Consider the following 14,751-nt stretch of genomic DNA (forward strand, 5'->3'; position numbering starts at 1 on the left):
GTATATTTCCCTCGCAGTGGAAACTTTCAAACGTGATTCCAATTTTCAAGAAAGGTGATACTTCATTACCCACTAATTACAGACCCATTTCTCTTATAAGCTGTATTGGGAAAGTCATGGAAAGAGTTGTTTATAAGTACATTTAAAACCACCTTCATTCAAACAATTTAATATATAAGTTTCAATCGAGATTTCTACCAGAACGATCCACAGTTCATCAGTTAATTGAAATGTATAACGATATACTCAATTCATTGGAAAAGAAAGAAATATCATGTTTTGTATTTTGCGATTTCTCAAAGGCTTTGATAAAGTATGGCATCGGGGGTTATTGCATAAAATGAAATCATATGGCATACAAGGTAAACTTTTGGATTGGTTTCATAGCTATCTTAAAGATAGGAAACAACAGGTAGTCATAAAGACTTCTTCAGATCTTTGCAATACGTCGGCCGGAGTGCCACAAGGCTCAGTATTAGGACCCCTTTTATTCATAATTTATATAAATGACATAGCAGATAGTCTATTTTCCCTTTGTAGGATTTTTGCTGATGATACATCCTTCGGCTACTCAAGCAACAACATAACAGAAATAAAAAATGTTATTGATCGCGATCTTTTATCGTTGGACAAATGGTCAAAAACGTGGTTAATGGACTTTAACCCAAATAAAACAGAAATTATGATGTTTTCAAAAGTCGATCTTCCAACTATAAATTTCAGTCTGAATGGAAAAGACATTCCGCTTACCAAAACTCATAAACATTTGGGAGTTATTTTTAGTGACGACGCAAAATGGAACGATCACATAGAAAATCTAGCTACCTCGATTAGAAAGCGTCTTAGTATTCTTCGAAAATTGAAATTTAAACTTTCTCGGAATCACTTAGAAAAACTATTTACAGTGTAGATCCGACCTTTATTTAAATATGTCTCAGAAGTCTGGGATAATTGTGGGATAGTAAACACTCAAAAGCTAGAAACTTTACAACTCGAAGCTGCTATAATAGTAACTGGCTTACCGATATTCACCAAATAGGAGCAAGTATATCGAGAAATTGGATGGGAAAAACTAGAAGATCGAAGAAAACGTAAAAAATTAGATTTATTTCATAAAATATATATTAAAATGGCTCCGGGTTATTTACAAGATCTAATGCCACCGAAGTTTCAATCTACTACGGTATATCCGCTTCGGAATGGTGAAGATATTATTGTTCCCTTTTAAAGGCTGTCGGTGACTCGTGAATCCTTTTTTCCATCAACAATAGTTGAATGGAATAAAGTAGATAGAATATTAAGGGAGATTCAGGCACCCAAACAATTTAAATTGTGTTTACTTAACACCAGTAATAAATTAACTGTTTCCAAACATTTTTGCTACGGCCCAAGAAATTTAAAGATATTGGTAACTCAACTTCGTAATTCTTCATCCTTTTTAAACTTTGATTTGTATAGAGTCAATATCATACAAAGTCCATCGTGTCATTGTGGTCATACCTACGAGACTGCTCACCATTACTTTTTTGTATGCCCTCTTTATAGCAATGCAAGAACCAAACTAATGAGCTACCTACAGTGAGTTCTTGAATTTTGCAATATAGACCTAAAAATACTTGTTGGTCTTGCAGAAAATCTATCAGAAAAACAATGTCAGGTTGTGTTGGACTGTGTATATTCCTTCGTTAAATGCACGAAAAGATTCCTTAATGCTTGGGCTGAATTAGTACACATCACATCTAGCCAGATCTCCTAATGTTATATTTTTACTGTCTCGTCTTAACTTTTTAAAACATAAATAACACTTTTGAATTTGTATGCCTATACTTTATTGTAATTATTATTATTTCAGGAGAAGACTTCATAAGTATGTTATTTTACTTGTGTCTAATCCATTTTGTTTATTACAAATGAAATATGTTTAAACTAATAGCACAGATTTATGGTTTTCCACAATCACTTTCTTGGAGAGTGTGGTAGCAGTATAGGTCTTATCACTGCTATTATTTTCTACATCTACCTCTGATAATAAAAATTGGATGTAAAACGTTTTGCAGACAAAAACAATGTTGTTTTGGGCTTTGTCTGCTGGTAGGACAACATACTTTTCATATATAGTAGACAATGTTTTTTGCTACATCGGGGTCTTTGAAAACTGATGTGGCCTTGACACTCATTGACCTACTTAAAACTTTCATTCGTTTCAAAATTAAAGACCTCATGGCCTTTAACCAGTCTGACAGAGAATCAATGTGTTCTTGTTCTCCTTTTATCCATTTTCTTGCATAGTCCTCCTCTGGTAACGACGTGACCAGAAGGACCATATTTGAATGGAGAGCTTTTGCAAGAACAGTGAGGTGGTTTAGCCTTGAAGTCCTCAATCTTCAGGTTATAGCCTTTTATAATTGAAAATGTTGGATGCAATGGGTGAAGTACAGGAATATGAAATAATTGGTATGGATTTGTCTTTGAAATATGGGGGAATTTTGTTATTTTTGCTCAAGGTAAAAAAAGTTTCAGAAAAAAAATTATTTTGGTCCGGGTTGGTTGAATGCTTACGTAACTTGGTTTTTGTAATTATAATTTCCTGAACGTGCAGTTACTGATTCAGCTTGTTCTCGTGAAATAATGATATATCACCTGTATCTCTACACTACTGTCAGTTTTATAATTTTAGTCTTTGGTCAGACCAAGGGCTTACCTCAAATCAATACTACTAAAATTGCACTTGTGTGGCAAATTTAAATGTGACGGCGGCTTCTTTGGGCGAATGGTACATACTTTGTGTACTACGTCATTGTCATATGCAACTTCGACGTATTTCACACTCGATTAAAGAATGTCCTCAACTCGGGAGTTAAAAGAAGGTTTTAAGTTTGTTTTTTTTATTGCATGCAACGAAAAGACTCGTTATATACTTAAGAATAGATTATTGTCACTTTTAACTACAATTACTCTTACTGCTGTACCAAAACTGGTCAGCAATTCAATATTTACTTGATATTAACTTGTCCTGTCATGTTCGGATAGAGAATGTCATGTTAGCTCATTAAATGAAAGATCAAAACTCATTTTTAATGAAGTTTATATTCATTCAAAACGGCCTGCATATGTTGATAAAGGGAGAGATCAATCATAAGAAAATTCCGTGTAAGTGAACACAAATTATCAATAGTCTGAATAGGGTCTTTGCCGAATCCCTTATGGAACTCAGTGGCCTGGGCTGCAGTGGGCTCAGTGTGTGGCCAAATCAGAAAACAGCCCCGGACACTGAATCCCAAAAGGGATTTGGCCTGTGCTGTAATGTTGAAAGAAGCGAACCTTCATGTACATTTTGTGATAGCGGGGACATTGAGGATGAATTTCCTTTTTTCTTGGTGTGCCCTCACTACACATAGCAGTGAAATATATATATATATCAAAACTAAACATGCACTAGTCATCTTCCCCCTATCACCACACTTTACTGTAAAGTATATATCCGGTGTTTTAAATTGTAATTCAATCAATATACGCAACCAGCAATCAAATTTTTGAAAGAATGTTTGTGCACCAGGAAAAACTCATAGCTCTTCAAATTACATAACACCGCCACACCACTACCATTTCCATTATTTGAAACTTTATAGATGTTTCTATGATTGTATTGTACTGTTTATTTCCATGCCATAAAAATCTACTTTAAATGTGTTTGTGCAAATAAATATTGTCTATACATGTATATCATGTTTATCCACAGAAGCCTGAAATCTAATACATGCAACACTGTAACAAAACTCTGACTCTCGTAGGTCTTCAAGTTTAAAAACAGCAGTCTTAGATAATGGGAAGGACAATGGTGATCCCGCTAAAAAAAAGCGCAATGCTGAACATACATTTTGTACCCTCCATACTCTTTTTTCTTAATGCCATATAATGGACTAATTTTCAAATAAAATATAAATTTTAGGGAAATGATTCATTCATTGTGAAAAATATTTTTCTATCCAAAAAAAAATGTTAAATCAAAAATATAAATTACTCAATGGTCAACATAAACAATGTACTTGTACACAAAATATAGATCACATGATTTGATAAGGACAGTAAACCATCCAAAATTGTTGGCCACAAACGTAGGAGCTACGAAGACCTGGTTCAAAATTCAACCAGTTAAAATAATAGTTTTGAAAGTGGATAAGACCTGCTTTAATTCCTTTCTGTCAACTATGGGAGACTTCCACTTTGAAAAGTAAAGTACATGTACATGTAATTACAATGTATATGTGAATCAACTTTCAAAATATTCATGATTACTCTGCTACATATAGAAACAATTGCTGTATTTGATAAATTCTAAACTGGCATTTACATGTATATTCTTATGTTTTTATTTCACAGTTATTAAAGACACTTTAGAAAACAAAGGATCATTAGGGCAAATAAAGGCTAGGATCAGAGCTGAAGTTTTCAATGCCCTGAATGAAGAAGGAGATAGCAAACCTCAGCTGAGCAATGAGAATCTTATTATCAATGAACTCATCAGGGAATATCTAGATTTCAACAAATACAAATACACTTCTTCTGTATTAGTTGCAGGTATTAAACAAAGGTTTTCTCTTGGAAGAAAACAAACCACCTAAGACTAGAGTTTCCATGAATAAGAATCATGTATGATACTAATAAAGTACATGTACCAGTATATATTGTTGATTTTATTTATCAATTTATTTTTTGACAGCTCTGTATATTGTCCATTGAAATTTGTATTTTTTTTTATTTGCTTGTCTAGTATTTACATTGAATCCTTTAGAGAGTTGAGGTATTCAGTCAATTAGAAATTTTTTAGTGCTATCTTAAATATATTAAAAATTTTTTCTAAGTGTCAGATGTCTGTTGAATAATCTATTATTATGTCATCATTTATTTTTCTGTAATAAAAATGTTGAATGATGCAACAATTTATTTTCTTTTTTAGAATCTGGTCAACCCAGTGTTCCTTTAGACAGAGGGTTCCTTAGTAGAGAACTGAATATAAAAGAGGACAGAAATTCGAGTTCAGTGTAAGTTCTCATATATGTGCCGTAAAAACCGGACACTTCTTGTTGTGATTTTTTTTTCAGTGTAGGTTGGCATTTAAACCCTCCAGATAGTTATTTCAGATATTTGCACATTTATAGTTCTGTCATGCATTTTTTAACTGAAAAATTAACGATCAAATGCATATTTAGGATGTTTAACATGAAAGCCAGTGTAAGATTCCTTTCCTGTTATGGTTTATTTTCACGACAGCATCCAAAAAAGTTGTGCTCTTTGATTTTTAGTCATAGAACAAAACATATTGTTTTGATGATGTTACAATGTAATTATCTACCAAGAACAAAAATGTCTGGAGAGGAGAATAGTTTTTTTTCCACAATGATCAATAGGTGTGAAGGTTAAGCAGGAATTAAAAAAATATCTCAATTATTTTGTCTTACTGTTTCATTATCTTTGATTATTTATTCTTTAGTTGCTTTTTGTTATGGTTTTGCAGAGTCGGCCTTCATACTAGTCTGTAATGATAAAAAAGTAAATAATGTAAGCAAAAAAACAATTATTCAAATGATGAAACAAAATATGTAACAACAAAGTTCTTGAGAATATGGCAAATCTCGTATTAGGCATATATTATCTTTTTAAAATAAAATTGTACTATAGTACAGTCATCGTTATAAAACATAAAAAAATAGAAAACAAGACTGCTGTGTGTACTAAAAAAATTCCTGTTATATCTAAAACTTGAATATCTGCATACATTGCCGTTTTAAGTAGAATGCTATGTATATAGGTTTTCCCGTATTCTATATAATTTAATTTTTTTCTCTCTCTCAGACCATTGTTGTACGGCTTAGTATCCACTTATCTGAAAGAAAATAGGAAATTGACTGGGAGAGAGACATCCCTTACAAGACATCCACAGCCTGGCAGAGGAGCATTTCTAGAACAAATAAGACAAGAATTAGGTATTGATAACTTTAAACTGTTTTACAATATATTTGAAACCTGTGAACTTTACCAGACTGTTCAAATGTTGTTAACCATATTTACATTCATGTACTTGAAACTAGAATCATTTTAGCAATTTTAATTAAGTTATTATGTTATAATAGTATTCGCAAAGTTCGTAGGTGTTAACCTTTTAAGTTTTTTTAATTTCCTGGTGATCCAGTGCTCTCCTTAATTAATTTTCTTGTACAAAATTTTCTGATTTGCCCATGTTACTGCATTTAATATGGGAAGGAATAATTTGCCCATATGCCTTTCACTAAATATTTCCTATTAAGGAGCCAAAGTCAGGAAACTTACAGCTCTGTTTCCTTTCACATGAGAACAGACTTAAAGACAGCTTTCTGATTGACTATGTATCACTCCACTGGCTCATTAGCTTTGCTGCCCAAATTTTGATTTATTGGTATGACCTCAACCAATATTCACTGAGTCCTCAGTTTAACTATAAACAAGATCTTCATACAGTTTTTTTTTTTTTAATTTAAGTTAAACATGTTTGTTTCTTTGAGGGAACACACATATTCATGTTTATTATGTAAATGAAAAGATAAAGGTCTCCTACCCAATGATTTATTTCATTTCACTGTATATTCAGAAATTTTAGCCTGCATTTATTCTTGCATTTCAAGTCACTTGGAATAAAATGCCAGGTTTGAGTTTAAGTGATTCACCACTTGGATGAAAAAAAATGAAATCAGGAACTTTCTGTGTTTGCAGTCAATATTTACTTAGCGAACGAGATTCCCATACGAATGTCAAAAAGATGTGCCAATCTATCAGTTTGATGAAATGCATGTCTACAATCCGTTATAACCTTCACCTTCAATAGGGATCTAAACATGTGTAAAAAGTCTTGTACCAGTAATTAAAGTTTAATGGGGACACAAGATAACAAAGTCAACTGTTATAGATTGGTCGTATATATTTAAAAAAAACATGTCACAATTTTGTAACCATTAGCTTGTTGGGTATTAGAACATTAGAATAGAAAGAATAAACATCAATGAGTAAAAACAAAATTTGAGTTATTTTTTTTATTAATTTGACATAAAAATGTTTAACATACAAACAAAACACATGTAAAAATTGGGCATATATATTAAAACTACTTTAATTGGATGACTGTAATGTTTAAGTAATGGACTACATAATTATTTTAAGTCTCCCAATTTTAAATTGGCACATGGTTTCACTATAACCCTCTAAATGGTATTTGATGTAAAATTACACTTTGGGGTGCCCAAAAGCATCATCTAGGGAGATAAATCAAGGACACTTGGGTAGACATTCAAAATGTGAGTTTTTATTAATGCCATTGTTGAGCCATTGCATTTTCTCACATTTATGAAAATATCATGAAAGTTTCTGAAGGAAAATATACATGAACAAAATCACCTGATACACCATATATGTTATTTTCATGATTTTCCATTGTATCATTGTCGTGCAAAATCTCCTACAATCTTGTGTTGAACAAAAGATATTTGAAAATTGCACATCCATGTAAGTAACACAGTTACTTTTGTAGTCTGTGAAGGATTATATGCTACTGTGAGTATTTTAAAGACATTCTAAGATTTTTTAAAGTACATGTATTTGTTATAGAGTTTTGTCACAGTCCCGCCAGAATTCTTAGGTTCATTTTCCTTCAATGGAGGATCTTTATTATGTTAAACAATAATGTATTGTACATTTTTATTTTCATTATATCAATCAAGTTTGTACATGTATTTAAGCCCATATGTTCTTTTGATCATGTAATTCCTGTCATTGAGATGGAAGGTAGCCTGTTATTTCATTCCTTTTTTATGTAGGTGATGGAAATGAAAATGATGCTGTGATAATCAAAGGCAAGTGGTGACAAAAAATTGTGTCCTGTCCATGTGATTGTATTCCGTCCATTAGTGTACAGATGTAAGGATGACTGAAGTGAATCAGAAACCAAAAGGATCGATGGTTATTTTTTGGAACCATTGCAATTTTTTTTAATCATGCACTTATGCATCAAAATCGAATATTAGATGTGAAAATGGCCTATGAGTGTTTATAGTGCATATTCATCTTTGTATTCTTTATAAACAAAGACTAGTAAGATACTGATGATATTGTGAAATGAAGTTGCTAGACTCTTCTGTTTTATACTACTGATTCTTTTATAGATATTTTATGTAAAAAAAAAATTGTGCCAATACATTTATTGCATCCTGAAGAAATACAGATATTGAATAAAGTATTATGTATATTTATAGCTACTAATACTTCAAAAAGTATGCCCATTATCTAAGTGTTATTCATGTACATGTGCTTACTCATGTAAAATTTATAAAAAGCAAACACCAAATGTTTGCCTTAATATCTGGGTGCAGACTGTTTCAGTGATAAAAAACACTGAAAGTACATGTATTGTTTAGACAGAAATATTTTTTTTTACCCCGCCACACATATATTGTTGTACTGTCCTAATAGTTGTGTGTCCATCCACCAGCGATTTCCAGATTATAACTTTAGAATATATCGAAAGATCTTTGTTTAGTTATTAAGTATCATAAACTAGAGATCTAGTTTGAATTTCAATTTGATCACATTATGACACCAAAGTTATGGCCATTTTAGGTATAAATAGAGTAAATATTTATGATGTCACAAAGATAGCCCCTTTTGGGGAGCACAAACTTACATGAAGTGAAGGCCAGTGGCCATGGAATTGAATATTTTTTTTCAAATCAATATAATTTGAAAGTTATTTCAGAATATCCCAGCTCTTTATTTTGCTTTTCAGATTTTTCGTTTTCACAGCACTTTAAACAGTGTTGGGGACAAGAGTCAAAAATCAAAATTTAGCACATTTTCACATTGTATGTAAACAAACCACAAAAATGGCTTAAAAATGATGCATGACCCTATGTTTTTGAAAGTTGCAAAATATAAATTGGCTTATGAAATTTAAATACATAAAACTCCTTGATTTCTGAAGGTTAATACACAAGGGGCATAACTTAAAACATGTTTGCATTGGAAATACCATTTTTAATGATAAATTGGGGTTATCTTTTTTGTATATTAAAGAATTATGAAATTTCAGTTCATTTTTTCCTACCATTTTTTTTTCAACGCAGTCAGTATTGAGTTCGCTGTGATATCACATGACATACATGATGCTTAAGGTAGAACGGTACTATTTCTCATCATTTTAGGTTGTCCTTTAGTGTACCCTACATAAGTAAATACCACCGGACACTGTGATTGGACAAATTGTGCTGATACCGAAAATGTTTTATTAATTCCAGGCTCTAACATTATTATACTTTTAAAAAATTGCATTATATTTTTTAAAAACCATTTTATATGGATATTGTGAATTGTTAAAATATATGTGCCATTCGCAGAAAAAAGGGGGAACTTTGACCCCAAACATCATCTGCTTAAAATACCAAAGAATCAAGACGGTTTTCCTATGACTTTGATCGCAATTTTAGTTAGAGAAATGAAGATAATTATTGGAAAAAAGTCAGTTTATAGCTCCGTCATTTAAAAGTGCGCATTTTTCAAAAGTTTTACTATTGTCGCCTATGGGAGATAAATAGTACCATTCTACCTTAACAATGGCACACTATACCGATGTACTTTACAACCTCGCATTTCATTGGACAAATGAAGTAGCAACCGAGAAATCTAAGGCTTCATTTGGGGCACTGGTGTCCGGAATATTTTCAATCACTTTAATATATTGAATAATTGGAAATACTTTATTTGTTGAACCAATAAAATAATTGATATACAAAAATCACAGAGTTTTAATCAGTTTTGGGTATCAACAAAGCGAGAAAATGCGTCAGCTGTCTTTTTTTTAAGATAGTACTTGTTTTCAATGAATTACAATTTCCTTTCTTGGAATATAAATAGGTGAAGTTATGTTTTTCTATTGATAAAAGTATTCTTTCCTGGAGTGCTGAAAAACAATAAAATAGCAATCGAGGGAACTAAGGTTATAGCAGTAATCAAAAGAATGTAATCCAGGGACAAAGACTAGACACGGAAAACAGGCATACACAACAAAGAACATAGAGTAACTAAAATCATACATACAAAGTAACAAAAGCAAATGAGCAACTCGGACTCCACTAACAAATTAGGAGCATGGACCAGGTGCACCGGTAGGGTAAGCGTCCTCAACTTTTCTATAAACACCCGCCGAGTTGCTCATAAAATGTCAAGTCCCGGGTAGACGAAAGAGGAAAGGAAAATTATTACACGTTGAACAAATCAGTTTTCATGGTGCAGATGGATACACCGTAAAGATCCATGAGTTCATGATGACGGCCATAAAACTTTTGTAGTGATGACTTCAATCTTGTAGCAACATAACCCTGCTTCAGAAGCATATTTGTTAGAATTCTAGCGCGATACAAAAAGTCTGCGTAGTCTCCGCAAGCTCTGGCATAACGTATGAGTTGTGATATGAACACTCCATACGCAGGTGCTGAAGGGATGTTGCCACAGATGAAAAGGAAGTTGACAATTTCGAATGAAAAGTTATCACGTTTGTCGTGAAGTTTGGTCGTTAGTTTTCCTTTACCATCGATTTTAGAAGTGTAGGTCAAGATATGAGGCTAACTTCACAGTGTCTGTAGTATCCTTTATCTCAAGTTCTTTGGGGTAGATGCGATGTATCAAATCCCCAAAATTAGGATTGTTAGTTATTTTGGGGTTTGGATAAATATTTCAATTAGTGATTGATCTGTTGTTCCAATATGATGATTTGTAGTTCAGCATGTATCCATGGATATTTTAATGACATTTAAAATACTTCACAATGGTGCAGGTATCATTAAATGTCCCATACGGAGCCCTTTTGGGAGTTTTTGTAACTGGTTTATGTCTTGAATTTACCCACTATTTCTGAACACTACACATAAATAGAGTCCAAATGTAATTTCTTTTTGTATTATTCAATACGTCTTTCATAACCAGTAAATGTGTTTCTTGATATTCAGCTCAATGATATTCTATTATTTCTGCAAGTAAAATTAAGATCAACCAGTGTCTTCAAATCAACTGAAAATTTAAGGGATTCCTTTTTGGCCATGAAAAATGTTAATTTTAATAAATTTACATTTAGGAAATTCTGTGGCAAGCCAAAGTAGACATTCAATCGAGTAGAGTATTTTCTAATATTAAAAAGGGAATTTTTAATATTACAAATTATATTTCTTATATCACAAAACACTTTTTTAATATTAAAAATCATTTTAATATTAAAAATTCAATTATTGCAAAGTGATTTTCTAATATTACAAATTCATTTTGTAATATTACATATATATACATTACTATATGTAAAATTAAATATTTTTATTTTGGGGACGGAACGACTTTTAAAATGAGGCCGGATCGACTTGGGGCCGGAACGACTTGGGGACGGAACGACTGGAAAGCAAACTGAGGAGTGCTGGCTGGAATATAACGATTGAATTATTCCGGGTTAGTCAGAGGCTTAAATGGCCTCTGGCGGCCATTTTGTGAAAAAAAGCAGAACCGAAAGTGGATCGCTTGTAAAGGATTTTGCATACATCAATTCTGTCAAGTTTGGGTAAAATTGGTCATGGGTTTTTTTATGTAGATGTACAAATTAAGGAAAGTTTTCGGACGATCAGACGCAAAATGATGGCATAATCTCACTGGGTTCTTTGGTCCAGTGAACTAAGGGCCATAAAACCCTGATTTGATTTAACCCACCATTTCGTCAGGGTCATTGCGGTGACAGCTACTCTGGTGATGGACTTGACTCGATTATGGATCGGATTAGTGGTCGGTAATTTTGTTGTAACCCGTATTTAATGAACCTGTTCAAGAAGTACCAAAAAGGCCGAGACTATTTTATCGGATCCTGTAAAGTAGCTTATTTCATGTCATTTAGCTATTTTGCCGTCAATATTTAATAAAAATACAAGACTTCATACCAAGGAATTTAATATAGAGTTATATATATAGTGCTATATAGAAATCCTTGTTCATACATACAAAACTCTGTTCTATACCTCTCACTCTACTACACTCCCTTTGCTAAACCAGTCTTGACACTCCTGTTTCTGACCCTACCTCATTATTATACAGACATGTTGCCATCATTTTAGATATTTGTCTCCACCTACTCTTTAAACTAGTTCGTGTGAAAAAGTCAAGATGAAGAAAAACGACCATTTCTTCCACTACTGTTCGTCAACAAAGGTATAGATGCAATTAATTTTGCTAACATTTTCCATCACAAAAACGTTACAAACAAAATTCCCCCATATTTCAAAGACAAATCCATACCAATTATTTCATATTCCTATACTTCATCCATTGCATTAAAAATGTTCAATTATAAAAGGCTATTGCAGAACCTCGAGATTGAGGACTTCAAGACTTCTTGCAAGAACTCTCTACTCAAATATTGTCCTTCCGGTCACGTCGTTGCGGGTGATTCGTCCATCATCGAAAACGAATCTCTGCGTAATGTCCCAAGTACCGTGAACCACGCTCCATAAATTGGAATTATAACTTTAAAGTTCTTATGAATGCCGCGGAGGACTACGCAAGAAAATGGATAAAACGAGAACAAGAAGACAAAGATTCTCTGTCAGACTGGTTAAAGGTCGTGAGGTCTTTAATTTTGAAACGAATGAAAGTTTTAAGTAAGTCAATGAGTGCCAATGCTACATCAGTTTTCAAAGACCCCATGTATCAAAAACACTGTCTACTATACATGACAAATATGTTGTCGTACCAGCAGACAAAGCCCAAAACAACATTGTTTTTGTCTGCAAAACGTTTTACATCCAATGTTTATTATCACAGGTGGACGTAGAAAATAATAGCAGTGATAAGACCTATACTGCTACCACACTCTCCAAAGAAGAGATTGTGGAAAACCATAAATCTGTGCTATCCTCTTGTGGTCTGTCTACCAAGGACGATGATTGCGATTTACCGTCTACATACTGGATTTCTAAACACCACAAGAATCCATACAAACAACGTTACATACTGCATCTGCAAATGTACCACCAAACCTCTTTCAAAACTTTTAACTTCTATACTCACAGCTGTCAAAGAGGGTCCTGCAGTTGTTACTTCCGTAGTGGTATTAATTCAATGTGGATCCTGAAAAATTCTAAAGATCTTTTGGAGTCAATCAATTCGAGACTATAATAGCATTTAAACCTATGATTTTTCAACATTGTATACTTCTACTCCCCATACTCAGTTAAAATCCCGACTTCAAAACATTGTACAGCGTCGTTTTTTAAAAAAAGATGGTACACCATCTCAATTTGGGGGATCGATACATCGCATCTACCCCAAAGAATGTGAGATAAAGGATACTACAGTCACTGTGAAGTCAGCCTCATATCTTGACCTACAGTTCGAAATCGATGGTAAAGGAAAACTATTGACCAAAATTTACTACAAACGTGATGTCTTTTCATTCAAAATTGTCAACTTTCCTTTCATCTGTGGCAACATCCCTTCAGCACCTGCGTATGGAGTTTTTCATCTGTGGCAAATCCCTTCAGCACCTGTGTATGGACTGTTCATATATCAACTCATACGTTATGCCAGAGCTTGCCGAAACTACGCAGACTTTTTATGGTGTATCCATCTGCACCATGAAAACTGATTTATTCAACGGGTCATAGTTTTCCTTTCCTCGTTTGTCTACCCCGGACTTGACTTTTTATGAGCAACTCGGTGGGTGTTTCTAGAAAAGCAGAGGACGCTTACCCTACCGTGCACCTGGTCCATGCTCCCAGTTTTTAGTGGAGTCGAGTTGCTCATTTACTTTTGTTACTTTGTATGTATGATTTTAGTTACTTTATGTTCTTTGTTGTGTATGTCTGTTTTCCATGTCTGGTCTTTGCCCTAGATTGCATTCTTTTGATTACCGCTATAACGTTGGTTCTCTTGATTACTCTTTATAAACATAAAAAAGATTATAAAACGAGAGATATGATGTATAATAAAATTTTAAAACAAAATTTTGAATGAAAAGTACAAAAAATTAACACATAAATCGAAGTATTATAGGAATACAATCATTAGAAATTTACATAAAAAATGGTTAAATACGTTAAAATTTGGAATAAAAATTTCTAAAATTTAAAACGTGAATTAAAGTAAAATAGAAATTCCGATATTTAATTGACATAGATTACTTTACATAAAAATATGAATGTAAAATACGTTAAAATTCAGATTGATTGATTGTTGGGGTTTAACGTCCGAGCAGCATTATTTCAGCTATATTCAGACGAGAAACATGAAATGGATGACAATGATGATGAAATGAAAAATGAATGGGACACAAGGATAATGGGGTCGACAAATTTTCACACAAAACTTAAAGTACAATAAGAATTCGAATGTTAAAAATCGATACAGATGTCTTTATATGAAAAAAGGACTGCAGTTAAAAATGTTATGTGTTAACATTGTACATAGCTTAAAAGACTACTTCATTTGCAGTTGATACAGATCTTAAAAGATCACCATTTAAAGCCAATATTGACCGTATAGAAATATTAGTATGGTAAAAGTAATTCAACAAAGTTATTGTCCATAAATCAAGAGAATTCTGGTTTTGGCTTCAAGGTTTAAAAATAAAACCAAAATAAAGAACATTGTGATATTACCATTTTGAAGAGATCCATTCACATTTACCCAGTAAAGGTAATAACA

General features: G+C 32.8%; 1 protein-coding gene across 3 annotated transcripts; it reads left to right on the plus strand.

The window, feature by feature from the left end:
* Positions 1-2,736: 2,736 nt before the first annotated feature.
* LOC148619011 (centrosomal protein 20-like) lies at positions 2,737-9,814 on the plus strand. Of its 3 annotated transcripts, XM_088578492.1 has the most exons (6): positions 2,953-3,150; positions 4,381-4,578; positions 4,958-5,042; positions 5,854-5,984; positions 7,845-7,902; positions 8,051-9,814. In XM_088578492.1, the coding sequence occupies exons 1-5, from the start codon at positions 3,054-3,056 to the stop codon at positions 7,889-7,891; spliced, it is 558 nt and encodes a 185-aa protein (XP_088434618.1). In that variant the 5' UTR covers positions 2,953-3,053; the 3' UTR covers positions 7,892-7,902; positions 8,051-9,814. The 3 variants fall into 3 exon arrangements, with proteins under 3 accessions (XP_088434619.1, XP_088434618.1, XP_088434617.1); XM_088578493.1 differs by lacking the exon at positions 2,953-3,150 and adding an exon at positions 2,737-2,867 and having other exon boundaries at positions 7,845-9,814; XM_088578491.1 differs by having other exon boundaries at positions 2,960-3,150; positions 7,845-9,814.
* The last annotated feature ends 4,937 nt before the right edge of the window (positions 9,815-14,751 follow it).

This window comes from Perna viridis, chromosome 4 (genome assembly GCF_037379345.1).
Source record: "Perna viridis isolate PV_CMFRI_1.1 ecotype Kerala chromosome 4, ASM3737934v1, whole genome shotgun sequence".
Classification (NCBI taxonomy): Eukaryota; Metazoa; Mollusca; class Bivalvia; order Mytilida; family Mytilidae; genus Perna; species Perna viridis.